Source organism: Oncorhynchus keta, chromosome 17 (assembly GCF_023373465.1).
Source record: "Oncorhynchus keta strain PuntledgeMale-10-30-2019 chromosome 17, Oket_V2, whole genome shotgun sequence".
Taxonomy (NCBI): domain Eukaryota; kingdom Metazoa; phylum Chordata; class Actinopteri; order Salmoniformes; family Salmonidae; genus Oncorhynchus; species Oncorhynchus keta.
Genome location: NC_068437.1, coordinates 20,513,881 through 20,534,313, shown reverse-complemented (window position 1 = coordinate 20,534,313; position 20,433 = coordinate 20,513,881). Strand labels below are relative to the sequence as shown.

The window sequence follows — 20,433 nt, the reverse complement described above, 5'->3', positions numbered from 1 at the left end:
TTAAACTACTCAATCATATTCCTAATTTCTTTGGCCATGATGACAAATAATCTTTTTGACTTTTTGTTTTTTCTTGTGGAAAATAACTGCTTTCATAATTTCCCAAATTGAGTCATTTGAGTGTTGATATGTCAGGGATGACAGAGATAGGGGAGGGTTTGATCTGGTGGACAGTGACCTGAGTGAACCGACTGCCACTGCACTGAGGAGACAGATGCATCAATTTGGATGGAGTGCAGCTCAGCTCAGCTCGTTAAGCCCTGACAATGGCTGCTCTGTGACAATGATGGAGTGGCACACAGAAGCATTGACATTTGACCCATTCACACTGGCAGGAACGGCCCCCCTCGCCACTCCCCCCCCCCCCTTCTCGCGCTTCAGAGGACATGATAGAAGAAAGTGATGAGCTCCTCTGCACAGCGAGGGGTTGGTTAAATATCCCTTAAGTACACAATCCAGCCGTGCTAGTCACTTTGTTAGCCCATGTTGTGATATTTGGGGAAGTGACTGGGGGCTGTCATTTTTCTTTGAATCCAGGGAGGGATCTTGATAATGTCAACTGGTGCAGTGAATAATACAGTTAAATGATATTTCAGTGATATTGGCAAGATGTTACAACAGGCTCCATAATCTTTATATCTCTTGGTCTTTCGGTCAAATGTGATATCTGGTTTGAATTACACATGTTGCCAAACAACAGAAAAAGCCTCCCTGTCAGTGTGGAAGAACATTGCTGGGAGAAGATGGATCACACAGGCATTCAAACACTCACTGACGTAGACACACACACGACTCAGCGATGTGAAATATGCTGGATATGGGAGGCCTCTGGAATCCAGGAAGGAGCTGAGTATTGCTGGCAGGAACTCGCTTGTGAATCCCAGAGTGAACAACACTCCTAGAAATCACTTCTTAAGCAACTCTCCCTCACTGTAATACACATGTACTTACACCCTCCCTCTCTTTCTCCCTCAAGCTTATACTCAAGTACTGTATAGTTACACTCCCACAGCACAAGGTAGAAAACCTGGCTTCACCTTTGGCCTTGCTGTGGAGCTGTCAGAACATGCACACCTTAATGATACTGTAAACAGGCTAGCAGATAAGTATGTGAGCGTCTATTTTCCTGTGAGAATGATCATCTCAGGTTAAATTATGTTAGAGTCAGAAAGCAGTCTGTCCACCGGTGTGACAAGGATGCAAATTAACTCCCTAAAGTCGCTAATCTAATTAATATGGTCCCCATAGACACCACACAACACCTGTCTCACCCATCCTCCACTCAGCTCCAACTGGGCTAAGTCACATACTCACACAGTACATCCCACACGAGATTACCCTAACAGATCACACACGGGCACACACACAAACATCACAATAAGCACAGTTTAAAGATTTGATCTCACCCTGCATCCTCAATTACTAGAGTCTGTAGCCCTTACTGGGACTTAATACTGAGCCATGAATCTTTATCTTCACCTGACTAGTACGGCCTCACCCAGAACACTGTAACCAGTCTCTCAGTCCCCTGCTCTCACTCCACCACTCAGTCCGCTTGTCTGGACCTGAACCAGCACTGCTGGAGGCTATTGATTGACCTAATAGAATAATAATAATAACATTCAACACTCATTCAAACAAACATTCAAATTACACATAGGGTTAAGGCTCTGTTTGAAATCGGTCTCTTACCCACTACAAACTGAACTAAACTACAAGTCATAAAAGCAGACTGCTAGAGGCTTATAGATTACTAGATTAAGTAATTAGGCAGTCGAGTTCACATCTGTTGAACAAAACTACCGGTGGCGGGGGAAAGGGGGTATGGGATGGGGGAGGTGAGAGAAGAGAGGCAAATATAAAATTGTTGGAGAGGAGAGAAAAAGGGGTTAGCCAACAGAGGGATTGAGTAGACGGGAGGGGTTCTTATTGACAAGCTTTAGAACAGAAAAGCTTGTCCTGAGAATGTGATTGGCTGAGCCTGACAGTAGTGACCATGACAACATATGCTACTCCCATAAGCCCCCCAGAGACAGTTACTATGTGTACACTAGACTAGGGCGGCACAATCACCCAGCCCTCCTTTCCATGTCAATGAGCGCTTTAGACACAAACAAAGAGACTAGCGAGCTTGAAAAAAAAAACGGTTTTATTCAGAAATGATTGATCGTGTGCCCAGTTCAGTTTTTAAATGTCTCCGTAAATCTCCTACATAACATTGCTCTCAAGAATAAATCAAAGGTTAAACTCTTAGAGAAAATAAAAACATTCATTTTTGGGGTTTAATCCAAATAAAAAAAGGCTACAACAGAGAGATGGCTGCTCCTGCGTTGGGCCGACTGACAGTGCTACAGCCCTGCCCTACTGGTTTGTGTTCCATAGGCGAATCTTAGTCCCACCCCCGAGTGGAGGATAGCCAATAACAGTATAGTGTCCACAAACACAACTCCCATGATGCCCGTCTCTCCATGGGAGATTAAGGCAGTAAACACAGTGGGGTATACCTTGGGGGTGGATTGAGAGACGAGACTGCTGGGCAGGAAAGACCTCTATTGACCAATGATGCATGTTTGGACTACAACCACAGAGGAAGATACAGTAAAAGCACAATGATGATAAGTCCAATCAGAGAGAGAAAGAGAATCATTCTGCCCTTCTGACATACAGTACAATAACGTGTCTTTTCCAGTTGTAACATAAACACAGCACCACAGATTGAGATAGTTCTAAACGTTGTGGCGCAGCTGAGATGAGTGAGATGATGCACAGTACAGTAGATAATCAACCATGACCTGACTGGTAAGAGGGCTGAGGATAGGACTGTAGGCATATGTCTAAGTGTGTCTCAATGTGCTTTTTGTTGTTGTTGTGTTATCTGTGTTATCTGTGTGTGCGTGTGTGTTTGTGCATGTGTGTATGTGTGTATATCCCCCTCTCACTCTCATCCAGGCATGAAGACCCCTCCCTCCCCCAAAAGGTAGCAGCCCCTCCCCTGCCCTTGTGGACTTTGCTCTACTCTCCCTGGGCGTCATAGTTGGCCCCGCCTGCCTTCTTCAGCTCGGTGCGAATGTAGTCCTCCTCCAGCTCACGAGCATCACTGATCATGAATTCCTTAGCAAAGTTCTGCAGGAGACAAAGAGGAGAGGGGAGAAGGTGACAGAAAAGGAATGTGTGAGAGAGTGTTAGACAAGGAAGACAAAGGAAGCTAGAGAGATGGCACAGACACAATTGTGTTGTACTTTGTTTGGTAATCAATTTACTGTATTGTATTTTAACAGCACATTAATTAAAATTAGTATTTGTTTTTTAAAAAGCATGTGAGTTTGGGTGAGAACAGAGAGTCACTAACCTGGACAATATCTTTCACGAGTGTCTTGTCAGTGCTGATCTTGGCACGCTGCAGGCCACTTACGTTTTCCCCTATCCAGGTGATGAGGGTGAACTTGGCCCGCTTGCTCATGGCGTCACCCGTTGTGATCCGCACAAAGCCAAAGAGACGCACATCATCTGAGAGTGAGAGAGAGATGAGACAGCAGCAGTCAGTCAGAGATGAGACTGACCATCAGACAGGCAGAAACCTGCAGAGGCTGATGACCCCGCAGACCATTTCCATTCCCAGCTGTCATGACAGATAATTATGGTATAGTTCTTAAATAAATTGATTTGTCACCATGTTTGAGCCAGCAATTGACAAGGCCTGACTCCTGTGTACTGCGAGTTGATTGAGCTTTGTGAGAGTGTTTTTATGCTGCTGTATGAAGTATGAACACAGGCGGGGAATATTGGTTTATTTGTATACAAATACAAAAAGTGGGGTAAATCTGTGTGTACAAGAGAAAAGGGAAGGTATTCAGAACAACAGGTTCAATCACAGGGGTCTGGAGTTGTGAGCAATACCAAGGAGATTGGGGAGGCAGTGATTCTGGGTTCACTGGCTCTTCCTCACACATTCATATCACATGTTAGCCCTACATCACTAGCTACATTGTCTTGGAATAGAGCAGTTCTCTCTACAGTTCAGCACACCAAATAGGTGTAAATTCACATCTCTAAGTAGATTATAGTAAATATAATAACACATTTATGACATGAATCTGCTCTGGACTAGGCCCTGTCCATTCATTACCCTTAATAGTGCACTGATGGCACAATCTAGGCATGATTTCTATGTTTATCTGTGCCTTACTGATTCAGAAGCAGCATACGTCTATCAGACCTCAAAAAGCTCTGTTGTGCATTAACAAGAATCAGTGTTAAAATTATCAGCATGGTGTCAAAGGCCATCGCTAGTTTCAACACCTCCCCATACAAGAGTCACCTGACTGAACTGTGATATCCACCAGACCACACAAAGGCCTATACTGTTTCTCTGTATAACAACCAATGTTTCTAGCACTTAAATAAAAACATTTACAAATACTTTTGTTGTGCTTGTTTCTATATTTGTCATATTGTGGAAGTGGGTAAGGCTGACAAGTATGTGTTGAAAAAAATATAATTAATTTTGCTAAAGCTTGACTTCCCCTGTCGTAAACTTCCTGGTGGGTCAACATCTCTTCCCTCTAAAGCCTTCCCTTTTAGTTATGCTGACAACGCTGTTAAGATAACAGTCCAGAAAACAGCTGCACTACTGTGACTATGATGATGCCGCAAAAAGACAAATAGAACGTTTGAGTTTAGACCTTTTAGTTGATAAGACAGATGCTTCTTTTAGAACACTCAGCCTGTCAACTTCTTAGTGCAGCAGTCTGTGCCCAAGCCCTCAGACAGGATGAGACTTTCACAGTTTCTGTTAAAGCAGATTCATCAGAATGTATATCATGTTTTATACAGTAAGATTACAGAAAAAATATTATCTGGGCAAAGACAAGGACCAGAGTGAGGAGAGACTATAGTAGTATGGGACAGCCCAGCCTGGTCTCCGAGACTAAACGTAACATAGCAAATGTAAATCCGGGACACTGACATTAGAATGATAAGTTACGTTTGGTATGGTTACATAAGACAGAAAGTTACTTAAAGCATTATTTATATGCTTCCACGTTCTTAAGTTTTGTTTCTGCGGCTTTTACTTTCAGTTTTGTACACCATTTTCGTAAAAATAAAACACTTTATCGAAGGAGCGTCTTTGAGTTGACCACCTGCACATGCGCAGTTCGGTGCGTGCGAGACCACCGTTCGACCTGATGATGTTTCTGCGCATGAGTTTAGTAGCAAACGTCGCCTACAAGTGTGATCGGGGATTTGATTGGAGAAGCTGTTTCTGCCTATCTTCATATTGTAGGCTTTGGGATCGCAGTACTTTGTTGTCACTAGTTACCACAGCCAAAAAGTCCAAATTGGCTATAGGCCTATTGTAGAAATTCATGAAAACAAAGGTCAGCTTTCTGGTCATAGCCTAATTTAAGTTTAGGGTTAGGCAAAAGGTTATCAGTGCGGTTAAGGTTAGGTTTAAAATCAGATTTTAAGAACAGAAATTGTAGAAATAGGCTGAGTTTAGCAATAAATAAGACTTTGTGGCTGTGTTAACTAGTGACGACCAAGTAGCCTACTTCTGGATGAAGTAGATTACTGCAGTGGCGTGTCTTCATGGATGCCAAGGGAAGCCAGACTTCCCCCAAAAGAATGACCAATAAAAAAAGAAATATAAAATAATTAATATTTCGTCTCCCTGTGTTCCATAATTATTCTTCAATTTGCAAGAGGCTGAATGTACACTATATATACACACATGTAACGGATGTGAAACGGCTAGCTTAGTTAGCAGTGTGCGCTAAATAGCGTTTCAATCGGTTACGTCACTTGCTCTGAGACCTTGAAGTAGTAGTTCCCCTTGCTCTGCAAGGGCCGCGGCTTTTGTGGAGCGATGGGTAACGATGCTTCGAGGGTGACTGTTGTCGTTGTGTGCAGAAGGTCCCTGGTTCGCGCCCGGGTATGGGCGAGGGGACAGTTTAAAATTATACTGTTACACACACACACATGTGGACATCCCTTCAAATTAGTGGATTTGGCTATTTCATCTACACCCGTTGCTGACAGGTGTATAAAATCGAGCACTCAGCCATGCAATCTTCATAGACAAACATTGGCATTAGAATGGCCTTACTGAAGAGCTCAGTGACTTTCAACGTGGCCCCACCGTCATGAGATACCACCTTTCCAACAAGTCAGTTTGTCAAATTTCTCCCCTGCTAGAGCTGCAAGTGCTGTTATTGTGAAGTGGAAACGTCAAGGAGCAACCCGCGAAGTGGTAAGCCACACAAGCTCAAAGAACAGGACCGCAGAGAGCTGAAGCGCCTAAAGATCATCTGTCCTCGGTTGCAACACTCACTACCAAGTTCCAAACTGCCTGTGTAATCAACTTCAGCACAATAACTGTTTGTCGGGAGCTTCCTGAAATGACATTCCATGGCAGAGCAGCCGCACACATACCTAAGATCACCTTGGGCAATGCCAAGCATCGGTTGTTGTCTCTACCTTCTTGCCTTTGTGCGGTTGTCTGCGCCTAACAATATTTGTACCATGTTGTTGTCATGTGGTGTTGCTACCATGCTGTGTTGTCATGGTTTGCTGCCACACTAGGTTGTCGTCTTAGGTCTCTCTTGTCGTGATGTGCGTCTCGTCCTATATTTTATTTTTAATCCCAGCCCCCGTAGGAGGCCTTTTGGTAGGCCGTCATTGTAAATAAGAATTTGTCCTTAACTGACTTGTCTAGTTAAATGAAGATGAATACAAATCGGCTGGAGTGGTGTAAAGCTCGCCGCCATTGGACTCTAGAGCAGTGGAAACAAGAAACAGGGCCCCTCTGTATGTGTACCCCATCTATCTGATGCCGTCTAGTCAAAAATAGTATTATATTGTTGCCGCCCATAGCGTTGAATGCAAGGGAAGCCAGAGAGTAGTTGGCCTCCCTTGGTTAAAAAAATAATAGCAAATCAGCGGTGAGCTCAACTGTAAATGGTCCTGGCGCACCAGAAAAAAAAGCATCAAGGGAAGCCAGTTTGGATTTGTCTTCACACCAATCACATCACATTGTTGCATCTCATTGTGTTGTCCTCCGGCAGCTGGCTAGATAGCTAGCTAGCTAACATTGTCCCTTTACTAAATTGACCATGGATGGAGATAGGGATTTGGACTTGTAGTTTTACTTCTCTATACTGGCCAATGATTATAAGTGCAATTCTGATCCAACCATACATTGTGCCCCTGGCCTGTAGAGGATGGAAGTTCAATATGTAGCTAGATGTACAGTAGTAGGTTAATGTTAACTAACTGGCTCATCATTAACCATGAAAGGAAGTTAGTCCAGCGAGCATGCATTTTAGCTGGGTAGCCTAGGACAACAAACACTAAAAAGGTATGCTACTGTATGACAAGAGTCATTCATAGACCATGTCAGCAACATGAAAGAGATGATGATGGCATTGGCATTTCTCTACAAGTAGGGTGTGTCAACATGTTTTTTCAACAAGTCGTGAAAATTGTGTGTGTGTGATCTATTACAGCGCTTATTGCCGTTATGCAGGAACATTGTGGTCAATTTGAAATAACCGCATAGGCGCAAAAATGAATGAAATCCTGGCCTTACCTGTGCACTGACTCTTGAATTCTTCATAATCAGTCCCCTGGCCCGCCGGCACAATCATATGGCCCTCATATTTAAACGCTGCCCTAAAAGAACATAAAATGCACACTACATGAATTAAAATGCACTGACCTTACAGACATGTCAAATTGAATATTTGGGCCCGGTCTGTCAAAAAGATCAGGGATCCTCTATGCCAGTCTAGTCCACTAATGCGTGTCCACGTCCATCATAAAACATCTATCGGATGGGATTACAATGTAAAGACCGGTCTAAAAATAGGCTAATCATTCAAAAACCGATGTGTCAAATGCGGGGCAGACATGTCCGGTGTTGTGTCAACATATACGTGTCACTATCACTGCACCTCTTCGATAGACAAAGGAAGTTAGTCATGCCCCGGTACCCTGAATTATTAGACTAAGATAGGTAATGTTTAGGGAGGAGAGAAACAATTATTAAAATTGAACACTGGGTGAATGAATGAAAAGTGCACACTTTGATCATCCACCCATTGTTATGGATTTTATAAATGTAGACTCAACTCAATTCTTAGGATGCTGTGTAAAATCTCAGATTTACAATTTCCTATGCACAACTAAGTTAAACACACTCACCAGTTTATCTCCGTGTTATCGTCTCTGACGAGGTTATACGCTTCCCTACAAGCCTCTTTATCGATTCTTGTTGCCATTTTGGGTGGACGCAAATGGACAGTAGCCTAGAGATGAAAGAAAGCACACGGCGAAAAGAACAATCCAAAATGAGCAGAACGTGAGTTCTACAATAGACGACTCAATAGTCTGAAATCACGCGCCCCTATTGAACATGCGCTATTACACGAGCAGTGCGCGGAAAAGGGTGTATCTTTTCTCAATTATGAGAGAAATAAACTATTTTCACGACTCGATTCATTTCCTATATCCAGTTTATGGGCGTTGGTGATGTTTGTCAATCAGGTTGCCGTACTAGAGCGGCGATGTCCCCATACGCAGCATTCACATCCTCCCAATGGTCAACCGAGGGATTCAGCCAAATAAATCCACCCTTTTTTATTGTTGCCGTTTTACTGCGCTATCCTGCCATCTTGTGGTCTGTTAATGTAATCGATGCATGAGAACAATAGCCTGCAGCAACACAATCAACCAAAATTAAACGTTCCAATATCAAATAACATTTCATTTAATTAAATACAATGATATAATAAAATAATAAACCATAATAGCCCTAGAACACACAGTGATAGAGGTAATTTATTTCAAGCTATACGTGGGACAGAGAGAGAGCGCGTGCGTGATAGGCTCACTAAAACAGTCATTTTACAATGACTGTCTCATAAATCTGCTATTTTCAGGAACCTGAGTTACACCCTACGCCCCCAGAATGGCTCGCATGACCACATCCCTCCATTAATTAATGAGCCCAACATATATAGAATAAAATCACTTGTCTCATAAGGACAAATTGGAAAAGGCATCAAAGTGGTGCATATAAACTAAATGTTTCTGCACTGAGGGATTTGTTTGCGGTGAGAAACACTTTTAGCAGTGCAGCGCGCAAACTAACCTTTTAAATCTGTGTTCAATAGCTTGACGTTTTCATCAGTGGGCCCCATGCACTAGCCCTGTGATTGGTTGGAGTCGCAGACAGTCTACGGCTACTTCCTGGATGAGATCATGGCTGCGACTGAACGACTAAATAATACATTTTAAAACAGCTTTTGAGTCAAGCAAGCTGTAACAACGGGTGATGCTGTGCTACATTTAAACAGTTTTATTTTTTCTCGATACATTTAACTGTCGAACATAAAAGCGTCTCGTGTAGATCGTTGCTTGTCTACATGTAGCCAGCCTACTGTTGGATCTCAAAGTTGCTGTTGTTGAATAGCTGCTACAATGTAACAAGAAGTCAACATCTCCCAGCGTCCTCCCCTTACACGTCAAAGTGAGGTGATACCTTGGAGCATGATGTCAGTCTAATTTTTTTGACAAACAACCCGAAAGTTAGTGTAGTCCAAGTTGTGACTCCACTTGTGGGTTCTCTGAATTATATCGATTCGTCATCAAATTTCACTGTCTTTCAGATAGTGTTGAATTGATAGAACGCAATGGATAATGGACGACAAAGCCGTGTTTCACGGCCTCAACAGATAATTGAGTCATCCAAGGTTAGTTGCATGATGTGACATATCAAGCTGGTGTTAGTTTTGTCTTACCTGACCAACTTCCTTTAAGTAAGTTGAACTTTTCATGTAATATTACCTGTTGCTCTGTGTCTCAGGTGTACCGTTGGGCTGAGCAAGCTGACTTCCTCCTGCAGGGTCTGAATGAGCAGCGTCAGCACGGCCAGCTGTGTGACATGGTGCTGGTGGCTGATGAGCAGCGTATCCCAGCCCACCGCGCCCTGCTGGCTGTTTCCAGCCCTTACTTCCAGGCCATGTTCACCCTGGGCATGAGGGAGGAGCGTCAGGCAGAGGTGGAGCTGGTGGGGGCTTCCTACATCGGCCTTAAGGCTGTGGTGGACTTCCTCTACAGTGGGGAGCTGCCTCTGGATGGAGGGAACATTGACTATGTTCTGGAGACAGCCCACCTGCTGCAGGTGTGGAGGGCAGTGGACTTCTGCTGCCAGTACCTAGAGAAGGAGGTGAGTGAGGAGAACTATCTATACCTGCAGGAGCTGGCTCTGCTCTACAGCCTGGAGAGACTAGACACCTACATTGACCACTTCATCCTGGAACGCTTTGCGACCCTCTCCTTCACACCAGGCTTCCTGAGGGATGTCCGGCTGCCCAAGCTCAGCTCCTACCTGGCCAGCGGGCAGGTCCAGCATGAGAATGAGCAGGCTCTGCTCCAGGCTGCTCTCCAGTGGCTGAGCCACATGCCTGACCGCCCTGCACACGCTCGCCAGCTGCTCTCCCACATACGCTTCCCCCTAATGCCAGCCAGTGATCTGGTGGGGCGCGTCCTCCCGGCTGTACAGGCCCTGCTGCCCCCGGAGGCTGACTGTGAGGTGCTGGTGGAGGAGGCTCTGAACTACCACAACAGGGCCAGCGCCCAGCCCGGGCTGCAGACAGGCAACACCATGCTGCGAGGAGGGGAGGAGCGCCTCCTACTGGTGGGTGGGGAAGTGTCAGAGCGCGGGGAGGAGCTGACTGCAGATGTTAGCTGGCTGAATGGAGACTCTGGTGAATGGATGGTAGAGACCCAGATCCCGGCACAGAGGAGCCACCACTGTGTCGCTGTACTGGGGGGGTTCATCTTCACAGCTGGAGGCAGCTCATCACGAGATAATGGAGGTGATGCTGCCAGCAACCTTCTGTACCGCTACAACCCCCGCGACAACCAGTGGATCAAGGTAAAGCCAAAGATACTGGTAACTAACTAAAATATCTTATCTGCATTGTTTCCAATCAGAGCAAATTAACCATAGTGGGCAGAACAAGCAAGGAGGTGGGCAGAGCCAAGCACGAGTTGGTGAGATCCTATTGGCTCGTTCTTGCATGTACACTGAACAAAAATATAAACGCAACTTGTAAAGTGTTGGTCCCATGGTTCATGAGCTGAAATAAAAGATCCCAGAAATGTTATATATGCGCAAAAAGCTTATTTAAAAAAAGAAAGTACAACCCTGTTCGTGAGCAGTTCCCTTTGTCAAGATAATCCATCCACCTGATAGGTGTGGTTTATCAAGAACCTAATTAAATAGTTTGATCATTACACAGGTGCACCTTGTGCTGGGGACAATTAAAAGGCCACTAAAATGTCAAGTTTTGTTGCACAACGCCACAGATTTCTCAAGTTTTTTAAAGGAGCGTGCAATTGGCATGCCGAATGCAGGAATGTCCACCAGAGCTGTTGCCACATAATGTGATGTTAATTTCTCTACCATAAGCCGCCTCCGTCATTTTAGAGAACCGCAGACCATGTGTAACCACGCCAGCCCAGGACCTCCACATATGGCTTCTTCACCTGCAGGATCGTCTGAGATCAGCCACCCGGACAGTTGATGAAACTGTGGGTTTGCACAACCGAAGGAATTCTGCAAATGTAACAGTATAACTTTAAACCGTCCCCTCGCCCATACCCGGGCGCGAACCAGGGACCTTCTGCACACAACGACAACAGCCACCCCCGAAGCATCGTTACCCATCGCTCCACAAAAGCCGCGGCCCTTGCAGAGCAAGGGGAATTACTACTTCAAGGTCTCAGAGCAAGTGACGTAACCGATTGAAACGCTATTTAGCGCACACCGCTAACTAAACTAGCCGTTTCACATCCGTTACACAAAAACTGTCAGAAACTGTCTCAGGGAAGCTCATCTGCGTGCTCGTTGTCCACACCAGGGTCTTGCCCCGACTTCAGTTTGGCATCATAACCGACTTCAGTGGGTAACTGCTCACCTTCAATGGCCACTGGCACGCTGGAGAAATGTGATCGTCACGGTTTAATCCCGGTTTCAACTGTACCGGGCAGAAAGCAGGCAACGTGTGGGTGAGCGGTTTGCTGATGTCAATGTTGTGAACAGGGCAAGCATAAGCTACTAACACAATTGCATTTTATCGATGGCAATTTGAATGCACAGAGATACCGTGACAATATCCTGAGGCCCATTGTTGTTTCATTCATCCACCGCCATGACCTCATGTTTCAGCATTATAATGCATGGCCCCATGTCGCAAGGATCTGTACACAATTCCTGGAAGCTGAAAATGTCCCAGTTCTACCATGGCCTGCATACTCACCAGACATGTCACCCATTGAGCATGTTTGGGTTGCTCTGACTCGATGTGTACGACAGCATGTTCTAGTCATCACCAATATCCAGCAACTTCGCAGAGTCAATGAAGAGAATTGGGACAACATTCCACAGGCCACAATGAACAGCCTGTTCAACTCTATGCCACAGAGATGTGTCACACTGTGTGAGGCAAATGGTGGTCACACCAGAAACGGACTGGTTTTCTGATACACACGCTTGCCTTTTTTTAAGGTGTCTGTGACCAACAAAAGCATATCTGTATATCCAGTCATGTGAAATGCATAGATTAAGGCCAAATAAATGTATTTCAATTGACTGATTTCTGTTGGGGAAGACCTACTGTGTGAATTATGTGTGTGTCGAATATAGTATTATTATTTTTTCAACTAAAAGACAACTGTTTTCTTTGCTATTTAAATACAGGTCTCAGAAAAACATACTTTTTAAAGGTATTTGAATATATGCAAGTTATTTGAAAACTGAAAATACATATATTTGATGGCTGCCAAATACTTTATGAAGAACCAGAAACTACAACGGTTAGTTGAATTAGTCTAAATATATAATAATTAGCGCTTGGTTTGGAGGGCTCTCAGATATGAATCTTAATATAACCTATAATACATGGAATCAGTCACCTCAACATTAAAGTAGACAATGGAATCAGTCACCTCATCATTAGAGTAGACAATGGAATCAGTCACCTCAACATTAAAGTAGACAATGGAATCAGTCACCTCAACATTAGAGTAGACAAGGGAATCAGTCACCTCAACATTAGAGTAGACATGGAATCAGTCACCTCAACATTAGAGTAGACAATGGAATCAGTCACCTCAACATTAAAGTAGACAATGGAATCAGTCACCTCAACATTAAAGTAGACAAGGGAATCAGTCACCTCAACATTAAAGTAGACAAGGGAATCAGTCACCTCAACATTAAAGTAGACAAGGGAATCAGTCACCTCAACATTAAAGTAGACAATGGAATCAGTCACCTCAACATTAAAGTAGACAATGGAATCAGTCACCTCAACATTAGAGTAGACAATGGAATCAGTCACCTCAACATTAAAGTAGACAATGGAATCAGTCACCTCAACATTAAAGTAGACAAGGGAATCAGTCACCTCAACATTAGAGTAGACAATGGAATCAGTCACCTCAACATTAAAGTAGACAAGGGAATCAGTCACCTCAACATTAAAGTAGACAAGGGAATCAGTCACCTCAACATTAGAGTAGACAATGGAATCAGTCACCTCAACATTAAAGTAGACAAGGGAATCAGTCAACTCAACATTAAAGTAGACCACTTTTGCAGCTTACAAAATGACTAGCAAATATTACTAGCAAATGACTAGCAAATATTATTTATTTTAATTGAGTGACAAGGTAATAGATTAAAACTTTACATCAAGTTACACATGTAATAACTAGGCCATCATTGAAAATAAGAATGTGTTCTTAACTGACTTGCTTGGTTAAATAAAGGTTAAAAAAAAAAAGGGCCGCCCAAAATACCGATTTCCGATTGTTATGAAAACTTGAAATCGGCCCCAATTAATTGGCCATTCCGATTAATCGGTCGACCGCTAATCTGCACGCACAGTGAGGCGAACATTTTTGGAGGATGGCCTGGTGTCAAGAAGGGCAGCAAAGAAGCCACTTCTCTCCAGGAAAAACATCAGGGACAGACTGATATTCTGCAAAATGTACAGGGATTGGACTGCTGAGGACTGGGGTAAAGTAATTTTCTCTGATGAACCCCCTTTCCGATTGTTTGGGGCATCCAAAAAAAAGCTTGTCTTGAGAAGACAAGGTGAGCGCTACCATCAGACCTGTGTCATGCCAACAGTAAAGCATCCGGAGACCATTCATGGATGGGGTTGCTTCTCAGCCAAGGGAGTGGGCTCACTCACAAATTTGCCTAAGAACACAGCCATGAATAAAGAATGATACCAACACATCCTCCGGGAGCTACTTCTTCCAACCATCCAGGAACAGTTTGGTGATGAACGATGCCTTTTCCAGCATAATGGAGCACCTTGCCATAAGGCAAAAGTGATAACTAAGTGGCTCGGGGAACAAAACATCGATATTTTGGGTCCATGGCCAGGAATCTCTCCAGACCTTAATCCCATTCAGAATGTGTGGTCAATCCTCAAGAGGCGGATGGACAAACAAAAACCCACAAATTCTGACAAACTCCAAGCATTGATTATGCAAGAATGGGCTGCCATCAGTCAGGATGAGGCCCAAAAGGATGAGGCCCAGAAGACAGCATGCCAGGGCGGATTGCAGAGGTCCTGAAAAAGGTTCAACACTGCAAATATTGACTCTTTGCATCAACTTAATTTATTTGTCAATAAAAGTTTGACACTTATGAAATGCTTGTAATTATACTTCAGTATTCCATAGTAACATCTGACAAAAATATCTAAAGACACTGAAGCAGCAAACCTTGTGGAAATTAATATATGTGTCATTCTCAAAACTTTTGACCACGACTGTAGTGTGTTTGAGACAAGAACACTTCCCCTCAGATGGACAGAGTTTCTAAGTTGTTTTTGCTAAGCATCCAACTTGCCATTTGCAATTTTTGCCTAAGTCTTTGAATTTCTCTGCTGTATTATAACATGAATTGCAGTTGTCCACCTTTTCAGTGGCATGTTGAAAGACTCATACAGTAGTTGAACATCACAATGTATTTATTTTGTATCTGTACAAAATATAGTTGCATTTTGTTTGATTATGTATATCTGAGGCAATGGACATTCAAGATAAATGACATTTACAGAATGTTCAGATAGTCATATTTGATCTAAACAATACATGTCTGTCAGATTGGAATAGTATAGGAGATTTGTTTTATTCTTTCTATTTTTATCTTCCACATGCAGTTCTAGATACAACCCTGCTATTAGTTGAAGGCAGCCAATCCAATAGTTTCTGAAAAATAGTCACTTCCTGAGATCTGTATTCAAATAGTTTTAAAAAAGTAGTAATTTCACCGTGCACTGCCACTTTAAGAGCGCATGAGCAGTAAGGAAGGAGGAAATAAAGAGAGCTCATTCAGCTCTTTGGGGAGGGGCTCTTGGGTGGCGCGACAGTTTGATTGTGTGTGCTGTGCTGCAGAAGTTTTGTTTGTTTGTTTTCAGCGTTTGTAGTTTATAAAGTATTTAACTCAATCATCGGTGTGATCACTTTAGATCGTGGTTGTTTTTGTTTGGGACCGCGCCCGTTATGGATCGCATGGATTAGTAGCAACATTGTTACGAAGCTTTAACTTTAACATACAAACCAACAAACCATCTGACAGTCAGACAGTACACAGGCAGGCCTGAAGACCACAGCTAAGATTTATCTTTTTCTCTCTCTCTTTCTCTTCCCTCTCGTTCCAGTGCTTTACCCTGCAACAGACTCTCTATTTTTCCAATGCACTTCCCATTGAAGTTCATTAGAGCTGGACTATTATTGCCCTGCCAGAAGTATTTGGATGGACATTTTAGTTAAAAGGGAGGTTGCTTGCAAGTTGTGTATTGTTTTGTTAACTGTATTGAGGTGTACTAATGACATGTGGCCGAGAAGACTGTGGACATTTTTAAGGCCTTTGTTGTGTCGATGAACACCCTCTGCACTCATCCACTAGAAAATAATACAGATTATTGCAAATCCTCTGATGACTGGGTTCGTTCTTGTATGAAGTTGCTGTTGAATTGCTCTGCCATTATTAGTATTAGTATTATTGTATGAGATATTCTTTTTGGGGTTACCCCTGTGCTGTGATGTGGGTTTTATATGGTGTGTATTCTATTTTCTCTCCACTGGCTATCTGGTAAACAGGCTACACTCTAGGCAGTCTCTTCTGCTGATGTGTGTGGGTCTGGTAGTGGTACTCTCTCTTCTACTCTTTTCCTTTTCGGCATGGTTAATACCTGCCTGGCGCCCGAACTAAATCTTTCTTTACCCCTCTCTAATACCGCTACACTGTATTATAATAGTTGTAGTCACCTCCAAAGCATAGTTAAAACTATAGTTATCCCAACTTTGCTGCAACCTAACATTTTGAAAATGTCTCCAATTATGTGTCATCTTTACTCTAGAGTGCCCCAATGAATCAGCGGCGTGTGGATTTCTACCTGGGAGCTGTTGGGGAGTGTCTGATCGCTGTGGGAGGGCGTAATGATAATGGGGCTCTGTCGTCAGTGGAGGTGTACAGCCCTGCAGACGACTGCTGGACATACGTAGCAGGACTGCCCAGGTGCGAACTAACACTATTCCTCTATAATGATCTCCCAAAGGGTTACCTGTACTCCTGTCCCTCTAATATTAATTCCACCTGTTAAGCAGCAAGACAACAGAGTAATGAGAACAACACTCTACCTCTAGGGACAGCTCAATGTTATGTCACGGTTCCCAATAGACCTACAATAACTATTATGCCTTCTTAGCTGGCAGACTGGCACAGCTCACATCAAAGCCCTTTCTCTCACCTGTTCCTCTCTTCTCCATGTCTCTGCAGGTTCACCTATGGCCATGCAGGCACATCTGATAAAGGAGTGGTCTATATCTCAGGTGGCCATGACTACCAGATTGGGCCGTACCGGCGAGACGTGTTGAGCTACGACCCCCGAGGAGGAGACATCTGGGTGGAGCGCCAGGCCATGTCATCGGCACGGGGGTGGCACTGCATGACGTCACTTCACCACCTCATCTATGCAGTCGGTGGCAGTGATGACCACGAGGAGAGCATTGATCGTTTTGACATCCTGGCAGTGGAGGCATTTGACCCCCAGAGTGAACAGTGGACCCGTATAGCCCCCCTCCTCCAGCCTAACAGTGAGGCGGGCTGTGGGGTCTGGGGGGGTAAGATCTATGTGCTGGGAGGCTACAGCTGGGAGAGCATGGTGTTCTCACAGGCCACACAGGTGTTTGACCCTGACAAGGGCCAGTGGGTGCGGGGACCAGACCTGCCAAAACGCATCGCAGGGGCTTCAGCCTGTGTGTGCTCAGTGAGACCCCAGCCCTGCAGCCCAGACAGGAAGAGGGCAGGACACAAGGGGAAAGGCAGGCATCACCCCACCCAACCCAACTAAAGAGGATACAGAGGACTGCAGGGGATTTGCTTAGTATTACAATTAAAGCATAATCAATGTGTTCTAACCTAAATGTTTTGTTTGAGTTCTGAGTTAAGAACTACAGAGTTCCATCAGAATCAGGCAGAAAGGGCAGTGTTGACACTTACTCAAATCAAGCCAGCAAAAAAACAACTGCAACATCTGTTCTTTACCTTAAGTGCTACGTTTTCATTTATCATCAAAGTGTCACCTTACAGGGAAACAATTAACACTGGTAGACGACCATTTGCAGGTGTATGCTGCTGATGTTGATGAGGAGCTGGATAGTACTCTGGCCTTGTTAACATCAGGTTGAGAAGCAGTTATCTTATCCCCAAGTGACTTCTCTGTCTCTTGTCTCAAATGGCTGATCCTCAGGGACTGTCATTGGATGATACTTCAATCTGAAGAACCGAAACAGCATTATGTCAGGGTAGGAGCAGTTGTCCTCTACATGGAATTATTGATGTGTAGAAGAGCATTAAGTATTTGTTTAAGGAAGGGTGAACCCTGTCTCACGTGTCTGATGCAGGACTTCTAGCCTCAATCCAGTCCTTTCAGTGTCCTCCTCATAAGTCAAAGATCTGCAGACAACACACTTCCCATTTGACTTCTCACTGCACCCTTTTTCAATGATTGTCAGAATTAATCAAATTAAAATCTCCATAGATTTATGTAGTGAGTTAGTGTGTGTGAAAGTTTAGTTAATAACAATATTGATCTACCGATACATTGATCAAACTATAGCACATTGACTGATTCCTAATTTAATCAGTCATATTTCTCAAACTGAACTTGATATGAACTCATAGTATGATTCAGCAAGAGCCATCTGTAGGTCAAATAAGGAAATATAATCTATATTTGGTTAGAGAAACTCTTGGGGATTAATGCAATACACTGCTGCATATGATCCCTCAGCACCACCTGAAACCACACACACACTCCCTGAAGACGCATACACTTCAGATTTGGGTTTCTACCAGAACTCTATTCTAACCTGAGCAGGGGTCTGTTGGTGCTTCAGCAGCTTCTCGGGATCAGTGTCTCCACAGTGACTGCAAGAAGTATTGACACAATCAACTTTTGAAACGTAGAGAGGGATGATTACTGAGTGTCAAAAAGTGCAGGATAGAGTCATATAGTGCAGGATCATAGTAAAGTTGCTACTGTAGGGGAGAATGGGGTGAAGTTAAGCCTCCCTTGTTTCTGGGAAACCGAAATGTATCATTTGACCAATATTTAAGAAGAGGTCATCATTTCATGGGGTTTGAAGGAAGAAACTACATGGAATAAGTTGTAAGCAAGTTAAATTTAAAAACATCTATTGTGTTAAGAGATTTTATGATGCTTGTATCTAAATCAATTAGATAGTTTTAAGATTGTTCTATCCATAAATATGAGGCCCTAAACCTAGCTTGAAAGTGCATCCTTGTAGCTGTGTGGGCTAATATAGTCAAAATGTTTGCCTTGGCGTAAGTTGAGCCAATTGAAAGTTGAGCAAATTGAAGTGATTTCTTCCCAGGTGTAATGCAAGGCATTATCGCTAGGATATGAGGTAACAACAGGGCCTGGCATATGTTGAAAGTGTTTTTAAAAAGTACAAAGTGTTTGTTAGGTGTTAACCCTGTGTTCAAAGATGCTCAAAATTATTCAAATACAAAAACGTGACTGTGATTGTGTTGAATTGTGTTTGGGAAATAAAGATAGACATGGTTTTAAAAAGAATGGTGGTAATATTTCATTCAGTACAGAAATGTGTAGGCGGCTTAACTTACCCTGTGCCCGGCTCAACTCACCTCATACCTGGAGTAAGTTGCGCTAAGAGACCACTTTTTTGGGACAAGCTGGATGTTCAAAACTAACATTTACATGATTTCTGGTTATTTCTTAGGATACACATGTTGAATCTTTGTTAGAAAGAATACTATACTTGCCTTGACGGAGTGATGCTGAATGTAAAAAATTGCTAAATTTACCACACTCTCCCCTATACATGTTATTGTCAGGAGGACTCACATGTTTTGGGTCTTCTAGGCCTAGGGGAACCAAAGAGTCTGTAGGCGTTGAGGGTATTGTTGCGAGACTTGCAGAAATCCGCCAGGTTAGACTGGACCAGATAGGGATGCAGCGCCACCTGCAGGAGAGGAGAGAGAGATGATATGACAGAGCTGTCAAAACGCTCTTTCGGCTGTTGTCCATTCTTGGCAGTGGACCCATTAACAACACCCACACACTCTTTCAGCAAGGTAATCACACACCCGTTTACACATGTAGCATCCATGCATAAATACAGTTAACTGTACATTGTGCTAGATGTATGAGCTGGTTAAAGAAGTGAGGTATAATGCATTATTAAGGTATTCATAATAACAGAATGTTGCTTTAGTAGCAAGATAAATTCTTACTGAGTACCTGGTTAACTGCAGGGGAAACCTTGGCCACAGAGAACAGTCTCTCCAGTTGGAGGACGTTGAAGTTGGACACCAATACTCTTCACCTTCCCTGAGGCCTGCAAGGCCTCCATCCTGCACAGCATTACAGGACAGGCATGGCAATACTCCACACTTGAAGATACCAAACATAGACCACAAAGAAAGACAAACCGTTTTGCTGCTATGAGATACAGTATAATGATGTTGATATAGAGAAGGGGATAAGATCATGTTCTGACCTTCCACAGGTCCAGATAGTGTCAGTGGTGAGCATTTCTCAACCTGTCATAGGGCTCATCACACACTTTCTAGAAGCAATTTAAAAGATGTGAACTCACACAGAGATTTGTTATTGAAATGTCAAGAACGGTATCAGTAGAGACCATTAGTCCCTGTATCATCCTTGTGATTATTTGTGCCAGTGTCTATGTGTATGTGGTTCCGTGTAGCTCAGTTGGTAGAGCATGGGAAGTGCCAGGGTTGTGGGTTCGAGTCCCATGGGGGACCATTATGAAAAAAGTATTAAAATGTAT

At 43.5% G+C, this 20,433-nt stretch overlaps 2 protein-coding genes across 8 annotated transcripts; one reads left to right on the top strand and one right to left on the bottom strand.

Annotated features, from left to right (window-relative positions):
* Nucleotides 1–2,131: 2,131 nt before the first annotated feature.
* On the bottom strand, nt 2,132–8,612 carry LOC118396614 (coactosin-like protein). Its single transcript, XM_035790916.2, has 4 exons — nt 8,203–8,612; nt 7,589–7,671; nt 3,350–3,507; nt 2,132–3,123 (listed from the first exon to the last, which is right to left on the bottom strand). The coding sequence occupies exons 1-4, from the start codon at nt 8,277–8,279 to the stop codon at nt 3,013–3,015; spliced, it is 429 nt and encodes a 142-aa protein (XP_035646809.1). The 5' UTR covers nt 8,280–8,612; the 3' UTR covers nt 2,132–3,012.
* A 333-nt stretch (nt 8,613–8,945) lies between these two features.
* LOC118396613 (kelch-like protein 36) lies at nt 8,946–17,511 on the top strand. 7 transcript variants are annotated; one of them, XM_052465683.1, is made up of 5 exons: nt 8,946–9,529; nt 9,673–9,752; nt 9,866–10,957; nt 16,452–16,609; nt 16,871–17,511. In XM_052465683.1, exons 2-5 carry the CDS (start codon nt 9,693–9,695, stop codon nt 17,442–17,444), a joined length of 1,884 nt encoding a protein of 627 aa, XP_052321643.1. In that variant the 5' UTR covers nt 8,946–9,529; nt 9,673–9,692; the 3' UTR covers nt 17,445–17,511. The 7 variants fall into 7 exon arrangements, with proteins under 7 accessions (XP_052321643.1, XP_035646806.1, XP_035646807.1 ...); XM_035790913.2 differs by having other exon boundaries at nt 9,669–9,752; XM_035790914.2 differs by having other exon boundaries at nt 8,946–9,534.
* The last annotated feature ends 2,922 nt before the right edge of the window (nt 17,512–20,433 follow it).